Source organism: Rhipicephalus microplus, chromosome 4, assembly GCF_043290135.1.
Source record: "Rhipicephalus microplus isolate Deutch F79 chromosome 4, USDA_Rmic, whole genome shotgun sequence".
Classification (NCBI taxonomy): Eukaryota; Metazoa; Arthropoda; class Arachnida; order Ixodida; family Ixodidae; genus Rhipicephalus; species Rhipicephalus microplus.
Window position 1 is genome coordinate 113,375,158 of NC_134703.1, and position 15,617 is coordinate 113,390,774.

General features: G+C 44.0%; 1 protein-coding gene across 1 annotated transcript in view; it reads left to right on the plus strand.

Annotated features, from left to right (window-relative positions):
- LOC142814576 (uncharacterized) overlaps positions 1 to 9,199 on the plus strand; it is a 31,497-nt gene extending 22,298 nt beyond the window's left edge. Inside the window, exons 9-15 of the mRNA XM_075893525.1 lie at positions 2,070 to 2,174; positions 3,217 to 3,297; positions 4,673 to 4,823; positions 5,014 to 5,126; positions 6,151 to 6,333; positions 7,662 to 7,815; positions 8,966 to 9,199. Of these exons, the coding sequence (XP_075749640.1) occupies positions 2,070 to 2,174; positions 3,217 to 3,297; positions 4,673 to 4,823; positions 5,014 to 5,126; positions 6,151 to 6,333; positions 7,662 to 7,815; positions 8,966 to 9,102 (924 nt within the window). The 3' untranslated portion in view covers positions 9,103 to 9,199. The remainder of the gene's footprint in view (positions 1 to 2,069; positions 2,175 to 3,216; positions 3,298 to 4,672; positions 4,824 to 5,013; positions 5,127 to 6,150; positions 6,334 to 7,661; positions 7,816 to 8,965) is intronic.
- Positions 9,200 to 15,617: the final 6,418 nt, after the last annotated feature.

Genomic DNA, 15,617 nt, shown 5'->3' on the forward strand with positions numbered 1-15,617 from the left:
TCGTATCTCATCTGTCCAGCTTTTGTTTTTTTATAAGAACAGCCGCTGCTCTTTTTTTCAATAATCTACAAAAACAAAAATTTTCCGTGACCTCATTCGTATCCGCACTTGAAACACCTTTTTGTATGCTGGGGTAACCTGCTAATTTATAATAATTAGGTCATATAACTTAATCATAACGTTCAGTAAGCTAGAAAGGGACTTGTTGCAGTTTTGCCCTGCGTCGGGGCGTGGACTCGCGTATTTTTTTGTCAAAAGTGGAGACATCAGGTTGGAGACGCATACCTGCGAAAACAAGTGTACACGCGCCATGAATTCTGATCTATTTTTGCTCGCTTGAAACTTCTCTCTAGCTTGCCACGGTCTCTCTCACCTCCATGTGTTAGATATCGAATTGTGTGGTCCGTCATCCGCGTGCTTTAGTGGCGGGGCTTTTATTTACCTCTGAGAGTAGAACACTTTCAATACCCAAGTCACCCGAAAGACAATATCACCGTAACGTATGACGCAGATTCTTTCTTTATTTTTTCGAAAGGAAAGCAAGCCGATCCCTCGACTTCTACTGTTTCTTTGACTCAGAATAAAAGAAAAAGAAAACAAATTCGTGTATAAAAAATGTTGTGGTTCTTAGGCAAATTCAATACTCTGAGCAGAAATGACGTAGCAAAAAGAGCACTCGTGGAAGAAGCAAAGTACAGCCACCAAATGTAGGCACTTCTTTTACTTATTTATTTATTTATTTATTTATTTATTTATTTATTTATTTATTTATTCATTTATTTATTTATTTATTTATTTATTCTGAGCAAAACAATATCAAGAACGCCCAGGCAGAAAAGCGCAACGACGAACTAAACAAATTCACAACAAATTTAACAAGAAAAAGAACAATGAAAGTCGTGGTGCAGTCATTGCGAAAGCGCTCACAACCGGTTCGATGCAACGTCGCCTCACGGTTCACGGCGCATCGGCAACCGCTGTCCCTCACAAATCCTCTCGCTCGTGCGGGAAACTTTGATGCGGATGCCGAAGTCCGGCAACTCTCTCAGCCGCGCTCGCTGTTCATCCATGGTTGACTGCGCTTGAGCGCCTTGAACGCAACACCAAAGAAAGTCGACTCAACGTTCTCCGCAGGACCACAACCAACATCTATGTATCAACATCGCGGCTCATGCATTTTTTGTGTAATGGGTTCATTTGTACAGCTTTGTCCTAGCGAAAGCGTCCTGTGGAATGAATCAACCGGTGCCTTTTGTCCTCTCTTTCCGAAGCGTATTTTTTCTTTTTTTTGTTTGCACTTGAATAAAAATCATTTAATCTTGGCTACGTGTTTCTTGCGGTGGTGTAATTCCAGAACAGAGGGGACACAAATCAGATCATGGCGATTATGTTGTCTTTAAAGAAGGACTAAATATTTATTTACATAAGACTAAAAAGATCTCTTGAAGTAAAACTATAACAAAAACGAACATGAGGTCCGACTTTGAGTAAGTGCATTGTTCCATTCAGTCTTCCTTGAACCGATCGAGTGGCTTTTAAGACTTGCATAGTCTCGCATAGCTGAGGGGCATTGAACACGTGTACGTGCTCAAAAATGATCAGGCTTCAAGTAGTTTAATGCGTTACACTTAACTGTCAAGTAACTGAAATATATGATGGTCTAAAGCTAAATGTCAAGGCGGGACACTTGCGAAGCGTGTGCCCCCTCAGACTGAACGCAAGGGGGGGGGGGGAATCTGAAATCGAAGTAGACAATGAAGAAAACGAAGGCTATGAAGAAGAGCACCAACAGAGCGCGTTTCAGTTCACGATGAGGGTAATTTTGTATCCACAACACACCGAAAACTTCAAACATAACTGCTCCGCTGTAAAAATGCGTTTCATGAATGACACCTGATATAAGCTGTTTCAGGAATGGTAGCTACAATAAGATGTTTTATTGAGAAAGGTAGAATCATTCTTGCGGGAAACGTGGATGGGAACCATCTCATGTTTGATGAGTAGTGGAATATCATCGTTCAAACGACATACATCTGGCGTCTAACTTATTTATCTTGTCTTTTGAGCAGTACAACATCAGAGGCATAGAGGTTGAAACATGGACGGCTTTGATAAATGAGTCACTGGAGGAAATGAACGATACCACGAGGAGGCACGAGATTTCGCTGATGACGGTAAGCAAGACGTCTACGTTCGTAGAAGAAAACGGCGCACGTAACGATGTAGGCGAAATTTCTTGTCCTCGTGTAATTGTTGATTGCGGTAACTTTGGGATCATCGCTTGTTAATAGATCAACAGGCATATCGCGCGAACCTTTTTTTGCCTTAAGTAGTAACCAAGGTCAGCCTAGAAGGCACTGAAGCACGGGCACCGAGAGGCACTTTTGTTCTTAACTGCCAGGATAATTATTGAAAATTGATTGAATTAGTTCATTGAAAGAACAGACGGTTTTATTTGAAGAACCCTCTGGAGCCTTCATCTGCGCGCCGCCTCCGTAGGCGGCACGCACGTGAAGGCTCCCTAGAGAATTCGGAATCGCTGCGGCACCTGGCGGAGGAAATCTCAACCACGCGCTTCCTTCTGTGTGGCCTCTGAGATCCGCCCAGCCAAGGTGACGAAACAAAGCGAAGTTAAATCAAGGATTACTCAGGGACACACGAACGACGACGCTCGAGAGCCACTACAAAACACCTTAGTCAAACATTTGGAACGCCTCCTAATTTTTTCCGGCTTTCTAATAAAGAAGAATTTGCACCAATTACTAGATTTAAGCTAGAAGACTCATTCAAGGGAATCATTTGTTAATATTTTGCAATGTCTTTTTTTTCATGTCAGACTTTTGTCATGCCATTAATTGTCTTCGCATTTCGAACAATTTCTACTCGTTCCGAATTATTATTTACACCAACGTTTAAAACAAATTCGTGTTCCGTAGTATCCTTTCTGGTGACACAACTTGCTTTGATCTACGGGGGACTAAAATCTAACAACAAAAGAACAAATACACAAGTATAACAGCATTTCGCATTGAAAAATATGGCAGTTATGAAGTTTTGTGTCTCGTGTTAGATACCCCATCCCCCTTTGCCACGTTTTGAACTTGTTATACCATTCACTTATAAAGTGTCTACGGAAATTTTGACGATTTTCATTGGTGCCAATGCCATCTTTACCGGCGAAACTGGCCACATATAAGGTCACTCTCTTTCTTCCAGGACTCGGAGGCAGAGCGTTCAGGTGAACGCGACATTGAGTTTGTTCCTGTCCAGGAAAGCATATATACAGATACGCATCAGGTACCTTCTTTCTTTTATATTGCGTGGCTGTTTCTCAAAAACCGCAAATTTCCTCCAATTGGGCTATGGATCCATTATATAGCGAACTCGTTTCAGCATAGTGGGCATTTGCTGTAAGAGGAATAAGCGAATTATGCGACATCTACTAAGTTCAGCTGAGTAAATGCACTAGTTAATTTTACCGTTGGCATAATCTAGTATATGTAAATGTTTCAACCAGAGGCAGGTCTTCCACAAGGACTTTTGAGAAGGCAGTTCTCGGATCAATACGTGTGACTAAATGTTGTTATGCCAGAAAGAATACTGCTAATGGTGTCTTAATAGGGATCTAAGACAACGACGCAAGACTAGAGTTCAGTGTGCACCAGTTTTGTATGCATAGACGTCTGTGCAGCGATATTCAACAAAAAAGCCCATCATTACCCTTCCAAGTTTCGCAATGGACCACTGCGATTTTATCTAGTAACACACAATAATATTAACGTAAGGTTATCGGCTCTCAGAAAGGAAATTTTAGTTTCAAATAAAAGTACATTCTTGCAAACCATGGAGCTGTTAAAATACGCCATGATTGCGACAGCTTAAAATTGCGTACCACTGTTGCTTCAAGTGAATACTACACGTACTACTGTTCATTCCTAAATGGAACAGCTAAATAGTAAAGATATAAGAAACTTTGATCTCTAGGATAATATATGGTAGCTTGTAAGATGTTTAAGGCAGAAATACGCGTCTTGTGTATACAGTCATGCATACGAGCTAACACTATTATCGACTTCAAACCCTGGTGAAGTACTAACTATAGATGGCTTGCATTGAATGCTACGAAACCGCTTTCTCAAACCTCCTACTCAAAGAGAAGTTGCGTAAGTAGGTAGTGGGGCTGAAAGATAGCACAGCAGCAGTGGCTTGAACGGAACGACGAACTGATAACAGCGGTAACCTGGTGAAGCGCGGTCACTGCCAGAAAGTTAGTGTGATACGCAGCAGTGACGTCATCGCGGCCATCCTGTTTAGGCACTAACGCGAAGATTAGAAACCTCCTTGACGTCGCTTTTCGTGTGTTCTGAGCAGTTCACTGTATCTTTACACCGTTCTCATGACATAATGTCCGCGCTTATATAGCCAAAGGCATGTTACCCTGTTTATGAATGTGAAATGGGATTTAAAGTCTTCAAAAGAGAGACGCAGTATAATAACAAAAAGAGTAATATATAAATAATGATGAAATGCGGAAGTGAGCCCGATGACGAAATGGAATGCCAGGTACGTTTAGGCTTTTCTGATTATAATTTTAAATTATGGATGCTTTAGTGTACAAACCACGTTTTGATTATGAGTCACACAGTGATATCGAATTCCCTTTTCGCCGAAGGCCATGAAGGATGGAACACTGGAATTCAGGCAGCACGTGGTGACGAAAAACTACTTCAAGTTCACTTCAGAACAGCCGCGGCTATCGGTGTTCCAAGCGCCAGGTTGTGTCTCCCGTCACGAAGCAAGGACCTTCAAGGTTTCGTTCAAAGGTAATGCACGAGTTTTCTACTAAAGGATACGAGAAGTGTTGAAATTGAACCGTATTAAATACTCTTGAAGCTGTTGCCCTAAATGGGGAAGACTTTTACGCAATATTTGAAAGCCTTATCTGTATACATCAACTAAAAAAAAGGTGAGAAACGTGAGCTCGCTACATTGAAAATGCCTTTAATTTCGCAGGAGACGACTACAAGATCATTCGACAAAACAAGCAAGTGTTTGTGGACGCACTTAGAGGATCGCTGAAAGACTACGGAGATGTAGACACCGTTATGCGGATCGAGGTTATCGGAGTGAGTACGGCCCCTTGTATGCAGTTATAATCGGTATCCTTGCGAGTGTTCTTAAACGTAAAGGGTCTCGTTTTAAGAGTTCTATAGATAAATGTAAAAATCCCCAATATTATTCCATCGGTAGGGTAAAAGTAAAGATGAAAACGTAGAGCCACGTTCAGTATGACTTGAAGCACGGCAGCGCATGCCCGTATACGAGATGCGAATTTGCCCATGGCTTCCGCAAGCCTTATTTCCACCAGCAAATACTGTTCTTTACCATTTCGTGTATGAATATATTATTTACTCCTGTACATGATAACTTGAATACATGCGCAAGATTTCAGCTCTTAATTGAGACTATGTTTATGCATGCACTCACGCGTTACTAGTCATGCTGAGTAATATATTGTAGCGGCTGATGACGCTTACTGAATTGCAAATAAACATTTAGCAAAAACGGCTGCTTCATGTGGCAGTAATGTACCAAGGAAGCAAGACGAAACTTGCGACTTCTGAACATTGGTGTAAATCATGGGGGGGGGGGGGGTATCAAGGGGGAGGGTTCCGGACCTTCTTGTGTTCAGGCTGGAGCGCGTGGGGACACACTTGAAAGTGTCCCTCCTTGAGATTTAGCTTTAGAATTTAGCTTTAGCTTTAGATATTTGATTTATGTATATGGCATTCAACATTAAGAGGCGGATTATGTTTTAACATGTACCTCTCAGCTGTGTTTAAAATACCCCTCAGCTGTGTCAGACTGGAAATAGCAAAAGCGGCTTGACGGCTTTAAATAACTCTCAATAGAACAATGCGATTATTCTAACTCAGACCTCATGCTCGTTTTTTAAGTTTATTTGAAAGCAATATTGAATTCTTATGAACATAAAGTACGACCTATTATAAAAAAAACTAAATGGCTGTCCTCTTATTTCTGTCCCCCTTTTGCGGTTTTCCTGGACTTACGACATTGCTTCCAAAATTCGAGTGTTAAAACGTTTTTATCCGGAGACTGTGTTAATGAGAGTGTCATCGCCATCAACAGGTGGCGTTCTATAAAAGAAGCAACGAAATAATGGCTTTCTTCAAGATATTGGAACCCCTGTCTGAACTTCAATCAAAGCATGTCGTCACGGTCGACGAATCATTGCAAAAAATTTTGGAACGAGTTCAAAATGGAACGTTGGTTTTCACGCTCGTGCTTTCAGATGAAAACGACAATACGCAGGTAAGTGCAAATATAGGTATTGCAAAAAACAAACAAACATACTTTATCGCTATTTCTGTTCTGGATCTGACATAATGCTGTCGTGTTCTTTCTTACACCTCGTTCTGCCTTCGAGCATCGTAAATGTTCATTGATGTTGAATACTCTTCATTGGCTGTTCGACAGACTTCATGGAAAGCATAGTTCAAAGTGTGGTCAGAGTTTCTGATTATTCTGGAACTCAGATTCCATATGTAAACAATAAAACAATGGAGGGTGACTTCTATTCGTGCGCACCCGTCGCCTTTCTTCAAATTTCATTGAAGTGACATGCGAAAAACGACGAAGGCACTGCTGAAGTGACTGCGAGCGAAGCGTCTTGTTGAACTTATGTGGGGGAGGGAAGGGGTACGGGTTTTGAAGGAGCACTGAAACGAAACTTTGCAGACTGTTTTTTTTTTGTTGTTGTTGTTGCCGTAGGTAGCTTATGACCCGCTTATCACAGCTAAAAACCTGGTTTGTGCGTATGTGTGGCGCTTATTGGTTTAGAGACGTCATTAGAGCGCCCAGTCTCTGTTTCGGTAGCAAAGAGCGCCGAGCTAGCCAGGAGCAGTTCCGGGGGAACGGTGGACACAGCTGTCCACGTGACCACGCAAAACATTGACGTGGGGGCCACGCACAGCGACCCCGTCTCAGCACAGCCAAGGAGGAATAATCCTCCTTGAGCACAGCCAGCACACGCGAAGTCACAGGCGCGGAAGAGGAAACGAAAAGTATGTAGCGCACGCTCAAGACGCGTGCCGGCAACCAGCTCGTGACCCAGGTTTGTTCACATTGCCCCTGCCTTTATGTCGGTGTCACGAGGGGCTCGGCATATAGTGTTACTTTTTGCTCTTTATATCTCGAAGATGTTGTGTATGTCTCCAAATAAATCTATCTCGCTTATTATTTCGCCTTCCAAGTCGTGTGTCAGTGCTACTTTAAAATACAAAATGAAGAGGAAAGTTGAGCCCGTAACTGTCTGCATCAAAGTGCGACACCTGAGCAGTGGTTCGCGTGGGAAGGTATAAGAAGGAAATACAAGAGATATGAAGAAGTAAAGATTGGAGGTTGTTAGAGAAGTCCGCTGGCGGGGCCCCGATCGACGAGCGGTCATCGAAGAGAGGGCGTCGTGGCCGGAACACCATCAGACACGAAATCCGCCTAGCGTCTTACGACGATTATGACGCTCCCGTGCCCCAAAGCTACTTCTTAGAGCTTTACCATTTCAGTTTCTTTCTTTTCGCATGAAACATGCATGCTTATATCTTCTTTCTTCTTATGACAACAAAGCTGCTACTACTTTCTAGCTGCGTACCTACCAGGCCCTAAAGGGATCTTTCGCCGAGGCGCAATGGCCGAAGAGGAAACAAACGCTCTATTACCAACCCCAGAAAGCAATGGACAGCACTGTTCGAGGAAAGGAAAACCAACCAGCTGGCCAAGACGCCGGCTACAGCGCTGGTATGTTTCCAATTGACAGCTGCTTACTAACTCACCGATAGACACCACTATTCGGGGCATTTTAGGGCCACGAAGTGCGAATGGAGGCTTTTTTCTGACTGCGCCAGTCCATTTTTGTGGACTTTGTAGATATTTCTATAATAGGCAGTAGGGACACTTGGTAGTTGACAACCTTCACCCATGCTCTATTCGTCAATGTAATCGAACAAAGCCTTCGACTGCAAAATCACTTATGCTAATTCTGATTAGATGACAAAAGTTCCTTAAAGCAAAAAAAAAAAAAAAAAACCACCGACAAGATGCGGCACGAAGAACGTTGGTTGGTAATTGTCGACGGGAACGGCGTTCACCCCGAGTTGGAACTGCGGAATAGGACAAATTTTGTGTGAGCCCTATTTTGAGACATCTGCAAGGATTTTCTTGTTGCTGCTTTATACGAATGGCTGCTTCAATTTTTTTCATGTTTCGTCAACATCTCAACCTGTAGCAATGAGAACTGTTAATCTCTAATTGCTGATGAGGAATATGCGGGGAACGAGATGTGATTTTCTGCGTCGGTTTACATTTTTCACTATGTGCGGTTTCATTGATGGAACCGCACATAGTGAAGAGCAGTCTTCTGCTTACATGAATTTCTTGCTGTGTTATATGGCCAGTGTTTTTCTTTTATTTTGTCCCGAATAGCTAGCATTGCTGCATTGGTACGGTGTTAATATTCTGTGTTATTATTATTTATGTTTATTACTTATGGTATAGCCGGATTTTATTGTATGTAGCACTTTTTTATTTATTTTTTCTAGCACTTTTTATGCACATGTATTTATTTTCACTTTTTCTTCCTGCAATCCTCATACTGGAAATCCATGTAAATCGCTGTATATGTACATACGATATGGTACTCTGTTTTACTTGTTGGTTTTCTCGTCAGTGCACCGGACTGCTTGCTGTTACTGCCCTGTATAGTCTGGTCGTTGGGTCTCGTCAAGCTACTTATGTAGCTTTTAACCCAACGCAACCATCCAGTATGTATAAACTGGAAAATAAAATTGAATTGAATTGAATTGAATCGGGAGCTGGATCACTGGCAACTTAAGGCGTTAACGTTTCTTTTTTCCTTCTTTTTTTGTTCTCTCTTTCTGTGCAAACGCAGGTGCATTTGCGGCAATTGCGGCTACGTTCACCCTGGTCGGTATCGCTTGCGGAGCCCTCGCCATGTGGGTTTACCTGAACAGGAAAAAGCGCGATGGTCTCATTCAAAACGAAGAACGTCCAATCGAGCTGCAGTGACCTTCAAGGCGACACATGCCACTAAGAAATCTCAGCAACCTTGGGAAAGTGTTATCATGAAGTCATGACATGGAAAAAACATAAACACTTACCTTCATTTCGCTTCGTATCATTGCACCGTTCGCTTCGCTAACGCACGTTGCGGCACCGAAGTTTACACCAGAGCTCAGCCGCTCTACTAGCTGAATGTATTAGTCGTAACGCTGCTGCGTCCAATGTTGTGGGTTCGATACCTGTCGTCTACTTCATATTGATAAATACGACGTGATAAAAAATGGTTGAGTACTTTCGTTCAAGTGTACCTAAGGGTCCAGATTTACAGCATCGATTGGAGGATGAGCGGAATGAGCAAATGGGGCTCACATTTCTCAGATTCATAGGAACTGCCAACGTGACGTAACTAAATGAAATATACATAGCTAAGAAGGAGAAATTGAGATGGAAGCATAGTTAATAGACTGTTTAGGGTTTCAATTAGTCGTGAGGCATAATGTCTGTAAAACCTACTACTTCTAAAGCTATTACCACAAGAAAACTGATTGTGCGGTGAACTGACTTCCAGTGCGAGCTTCAGAAATAACTTGGTTTGTTCGAGCCTTACAGAATATGGCATATACTCACTGTAGGAGATTTCATGGCGAAGATATCGTAGTTTCAAATTTAGTAGAGACTTTCAACAATATTGAAGGGTAAAAAATTAAATGTGCAGTCAAAATTAACCTGAGGCACAGAAGTTTCGTTTAATTTCTTAAGTAAAACTTAACTTAGTGCTATCTTTCAAAATGAAGTAACATTTGATGCACTTCTTTTTCGTCTACTTTCACGTATGCTGGTAGAAGGTGAGTGACTCAATTTTCTTCCTCATCAATGGCTCAAACCCACGCCGGTTTTTCTACGAGTATTTTAAATGAGTGAGCAGTCACAATTAATTTGTCGTAAAGCATATTTGGTAGCGAAAAAATGAAATGTGCGCTGTTTTTATCGTGTTAAGGGGGCAAAATGATGGTGATGATGATGATGGGGAGGATGATGATGATGGTGGTGGTGTTGGTGGTGGTGGTGGTGGTTGCTGCGACGGTGACTTTATAGTAGTGGTTAACTCCAACTGTAAGAAATTTTGGTGCTTTCACAAGTCACATTGCACGATCTGCTTGTTTTTCATTATGTCAACGTTATTCTTTACGCCGAAATTCTTGAACAAAAGGGCAAGACAACGATGTTTCTTTTTTGTTTCTTTGTTTTTCTTAGAAGGAACATTCAATATTTCTCCTCAGGGGGTTCCGCAGCGGGGGTTAGTTGGGCACACCTCTTTTTAACTAAGGCCACGTGGGTTGCACAGGAAACTTGAGACAGAGGAATGTAAGCGTAAACATTTTCCTAATCATTGGGCCGCTTGGGACCACTGCATTCAGCTGCTGCTAAGGAAAGCCTCGAAATGAAATTCTACTGCCGCAAACTTCGTGGCCGATCCCGCGTGGTGTGTTCTGCCATTATTTTTCTAGGTGGCAATGGTTGTGCCATTATTCTGGGAATCATCATCAGGAGCAGCGTCATGAGCCTGTCGCCTCGTGCTCGGCTCGCGTTCGGCGGGCAGCAAGACGAGGCGGCGGTGGCGACATGACGACCTAAGGCCGCGCCGCGGGGGCGCAACACGAACCCCCCAAAAATTCCGCGAGTGCATCACGGGCTTCGACGCTTCTGGCGGCTGCCAAGATGCCAAGCCCGGCAATCATGGACTGTTTCAATCTGCTGAGAAGCATGTGGGACGCCGATTTCGCCGCGGGCCTTAGCACGGGGCTCCTGCAGTGCTTCTACCTGCTTCAGGTGTTCCACGGCATGGGCCTGCCACCACGCAGGACCTTCGCGGCCGCCCTGCTCTGCTACCTCATCCGAGTGTGCGCCGTGCCATCGCTGATGCGTCTGAACTGCTGGACAGCTTGAGCGCGACCACGAGCTTGGCAGGAGGTGACCCCTTCGGCACCGAGAAGCGAGTCATCGCCTGCGTTGGCGTCTCGACAGCTGCACGCTGAGGGCTCGACCAGGTCAGTATGAATTCGACCTATGTACTCAAGGAGCCTGCCGACGAAGCTAGTGCGACCAGCTGCGGCGACAACACGCGACGTCCGCTGTTCAACTCGGTTAAGAAGCTTCGCGAGTTTTGGACCCGCTGGCAGAGCAGGGAGAACAAGGTGCTCACAGGAAACCTCAACGACCCCGGCTCACTGTCCGATGATCCCGGCTCGTTCCCTGGGGCCGTGGCACGCCGCCAAGGACCGGCACGGGCGAGGGTACCCTGGAGAAGCGAGGGAGGAGGCAGCCGCTCGACTTTGGAGAGGAGACCGCTGCCTCGTTGCCGACGTCTTCGCGACCTCGCCCGAAAAGTCAGTTCTCGCTTCTCTGGGTCTACTAACGACGCCTTCGAAGACGACGATGGCGCCGTCGTGGCCTCCGCAGCAACGGCAGCAGCGGAATCGACCGCATGCCGGGATCCCGATTTCACCAGTATCGAAGAGTACTCGATGAGAGACCCTTTTCTCCGCGACGAGGGGCCCTCGGAGTTCTCCTGCCACGCCTTCAGTTCTGTGTTCAGTCATCACTCCGTGACCGAGTCCACGATCGAGGCGTACGCCGACGTCTCGTTGGAGATGGCGCATCGCCTCCGGAGTCGCCGCGCACCGCGCTCGCAGCATTGCAACAGCGTCTTGCCCAGCAACCTGTTCCGCAGGTCTTCGCTGGAGACACGTCGGTCTTCTTACAGAAGGCTCAGGTCCATCTCGGCAGAGGATGACGAAGCGCCTTGACTACGAATGCATGGCAGGTGCTTTAAATTTGAAGCCCTGGGCACTCCGTTCGGAATGTAGACAGCAGCGATTAGTCGTAGTCAAATTTTAAATAAAGTAAGAAATACTATAACTTCGGTGCTTCTTACCTTAAACAGGCTTTCGAAATTGATGATGCACAACACGCCCTCTCGTTGGTTAGGGGGACTGCACCCGTGACGTCTATTTCGCCAAGAATTGCAGGTTTCTGCGCTAAGGTAGACGTTGACGTTTCTTTTGCCCTCAACTAAAGCTGAAACTCATTCTCGACGAGGACCACTGTAAGTGCATCTTGCTACACCGTAGCATACGCGTTCAACGCCCGCCACGGTGGTCTAGTGGCTAAGGCCCTCATCAGCTGACCCGTAGGTTGCGGGATCGAATCACGGCCATGGCGGCCACATTTTCTATGGAGGCACCCGCCGGAGAGCACCCGTGGGAGTGCAATGAATATTATTGTGATGTTCTTTGTCCTTACATGACCAGGTGTTACCCACAAGCGGGTATATGCCTAGAAAAAAAAACATGTCTATATCACAGAACGAATATTCTGTAGATTTTTCTTTTATTTGTAAAGATCACATAACATCATGCGCTCATGCTCGTATTGTTATTTGAAAATACTTTATTAAGCAATTTTTCACATATGTTACTAGGCCTACTAACATAACCGTCTACAAAAACCGAAAATCAATTCTGTGCCGTTAGCAGCGCCGTTGCTTTCCGGCTTCAAGTACGGCAGCAACACCTTTACCAGCGACTGCGGTTCTGTAACCAGCATTGAAGTAGTTTGTCACATGGACTTGTTCGATTGTCTCTTGGTGACTCCAAAGCGACAAAAAAATATTCCATTTGTACAACCTGATTTGTGGCAATACTGGTAAATATTGTTTGTTAGAAATGTTCGGTGATGACAGAACTGCAACTTTCATGATTTATTGTTTTTTTGCGCAAAATTGCAATAAAAATATTGGGCACAACGGGAAAAAGACGCGCCGAATTCCGACGACATTAGCTATCTGTTCACTGCGGCGAAAATATAACAATAAACCTTTTTTTCTTGCGGTGCTGAGTATTTTCGTACTTGTGGACAAAGAAAGTTTATCATGTTTTATCATCTAGCCAAATTATAGATTTGCGATTCTTTTTGACATGTGAAATGCGCGCCGCACGATTTCGTTTGTTTGGTTAAAATCTCACTAGCCTGGGTATGCTGTCGGGAATGAAAAAGTGTCCAGGACACGAGATCGGCGGAAAACATTAGTGGTCGCTTTGGCTGAACACATAGCCCCAAATTTTGAAGTGTTAGTTTATAGTACTACTTTGGGTCTTACAAGAGTTATTTATAAAATTGGGAGAGTCACTTATGGACAGATCAGAACCCGTATTCACAAAAGCTTCTCACGCTGGAAATTTTTATATGGGAATGTATCAGCCAATCACAATGTGGGCCATTTAATCATCGAAGTCGAATAACCAATAGAAAAACACAATTACCAAAAGTTTTTGCAATATCAGCCCACCAAATTTTTATTGGCTGTAAAGCCCGCGTCTCAGAGGCCTTTTTCCCTCTGGGTATTACACCTACAGAACTCACGAATTCAAACAGGACGATTTAGCACGAAGTAATGCACATACTTTTCTTTCTACTGCCCTTGGTTTTTGTCATTTTTGCGCAATTTTAACATGAACTCGTAGATAAGAGTCATCATTATCTGTGAGACCAGATACTTCACGACATAAGGCAGTTATCTCGAGAAACAGCGCGTTCCAGTCCGCAGGTAAGTGGCTGCCATCAAAGCCGGGCACGTGAACGATCTGTGTACAATAGGATCAGCTCGATCACGAAAGAAGTATTGCACAAGAGCGCACTACATGAAACGCGCAGAGGTAACAATCAACACTGGTCGTCAACCGGGCATCAAAAATCACAGGGAGAGAAAAAAAACACAAGTTAGTTCAGCATCGGAACAACAATAACAGGATACACATCTTGGATGAGGAAAGTGCATGCGGACAGGTGACTGACGTGGGCGTATGAGATACAACAACGTGAGATACAACAACGTGCAGATGAGTACAGTACGTCGAGACACAAGAACGCGCTTCTATTTCGAGTGCTGGCTACAACCATTTCAATAAAGTATTGCCGTAGAAAGCATGTAGATACTATAGTGCGTTAAAAAGCTACGTTTTCATTGGAAGAACTGCGCTACAAGCTCTGTTGTCCTTTGTGAGCGAGCTAATACAAAGAGGCAGTACAAACGTAAAGCACTTGTCGGCTGTTTTCGTTCATGCCTAAATGCAGCGGCAACTGTCACGTCAATCAAACGAGAAGCCCGAAAATGCGCCCAGATAAAAATCCCTGTGCATAGGCACGAGTAGCACTGAAGTGTGAGTGACACTTGTAAAACACGCTGTCAGGCTGCATTACAAGCCAGCTGAATCAACTCTTTGCGTTTGCTCGAGGTAAAGTAAAACACGTCTTTGTATTGCAAGAGGGGTACTTTACTGTCAAGATCAGCGTATCATTCTTGTTTATGTCAATTTATAAGAGAGCGTAAGTGACTGAGCTCAAATGTCTGTAATTATGGGCCTCGCTCTGCTCGCTTGGTTGAGTACATCTTATTTCTAAAGAAGTTCATTAACTGTTGTTGGAAGTGTTCCGTAGGCTCAATTCGAACTACTGTGTTTCAAAGGACCCCCTGCTGCATGCAAAAATGTATAAGAAAGGGTCCCCCGTAGGCGTGTGCCAGCGAAAGATGTCAGTGTCTTCGGACAATTTACGAATCGCTGCATTATCATTTACCGGCCCAAAAGAAGCGGATGTTTTCCTTGTCGGAGAAAACTCCCTTTAATTACTTGACAAAATTTTTACAGTATTGGGCGCCTGAAAAATGCCTGTGCACATTCGGTACGCTGCGACGGTGACACATTGAAGTGCAATGAAGTAATGTCACCAACATCTGTGATTGCAATTAATTGGGTAACGAATTTGATTCAGATGTTTGACATACAAATGATGAAAACAGCGTGAGAAGTAATTTCATGTGCCACTTTAGAACTTGTTTCCGTTGATTATCAAGAAATATAGTATACGCATGGCGGGTAGATCGGAAACACCGTGAAAGTTCACTCTCCCGTAAGGAAATGTAGCTGCTTTGTTTCTTCCAACAAATTTATGATGATTCAGTTAAGCGCTATAGTTTATATCCCAGCGTATTGTAAGTTCTCCAGGAATTCATTGAGTTGTAAGCGAATTATCGACGTACCGCGCAAGCACAAAAAGTAAAACGTAAAAACAAAAGCAGATAAAGGGACAGGATTTATTACTCGCACGGAACGTCCAACCAACCTACTTGGAATTCTTCGTAAACTTCCCATCATGAGCATCGTGCAGAATGAACGTGATGGGATATGTTGAAGCCGTGCTTATGAAAAATTGTGATTGTAGAGGCTAGCTTCAGCATTCCAGCTCTTAAAAGACGTTTTTGATAAATTTCCCCCCCCCCAATCATCAGCTGCAGCGTGAAGATGGTGTAGCGATCAGTGTTGTAAGGGGCAGGTGCAAATAAATAGAACACCGTGACTGTGTCCACGAGCAAGCATTCACATGGCTGTGATAAACAGCTAATTAAGGAGGAATAAAAATAACTCGGGTGCCAATTCGCTATACACACTCGCTCCTGCTCCCAG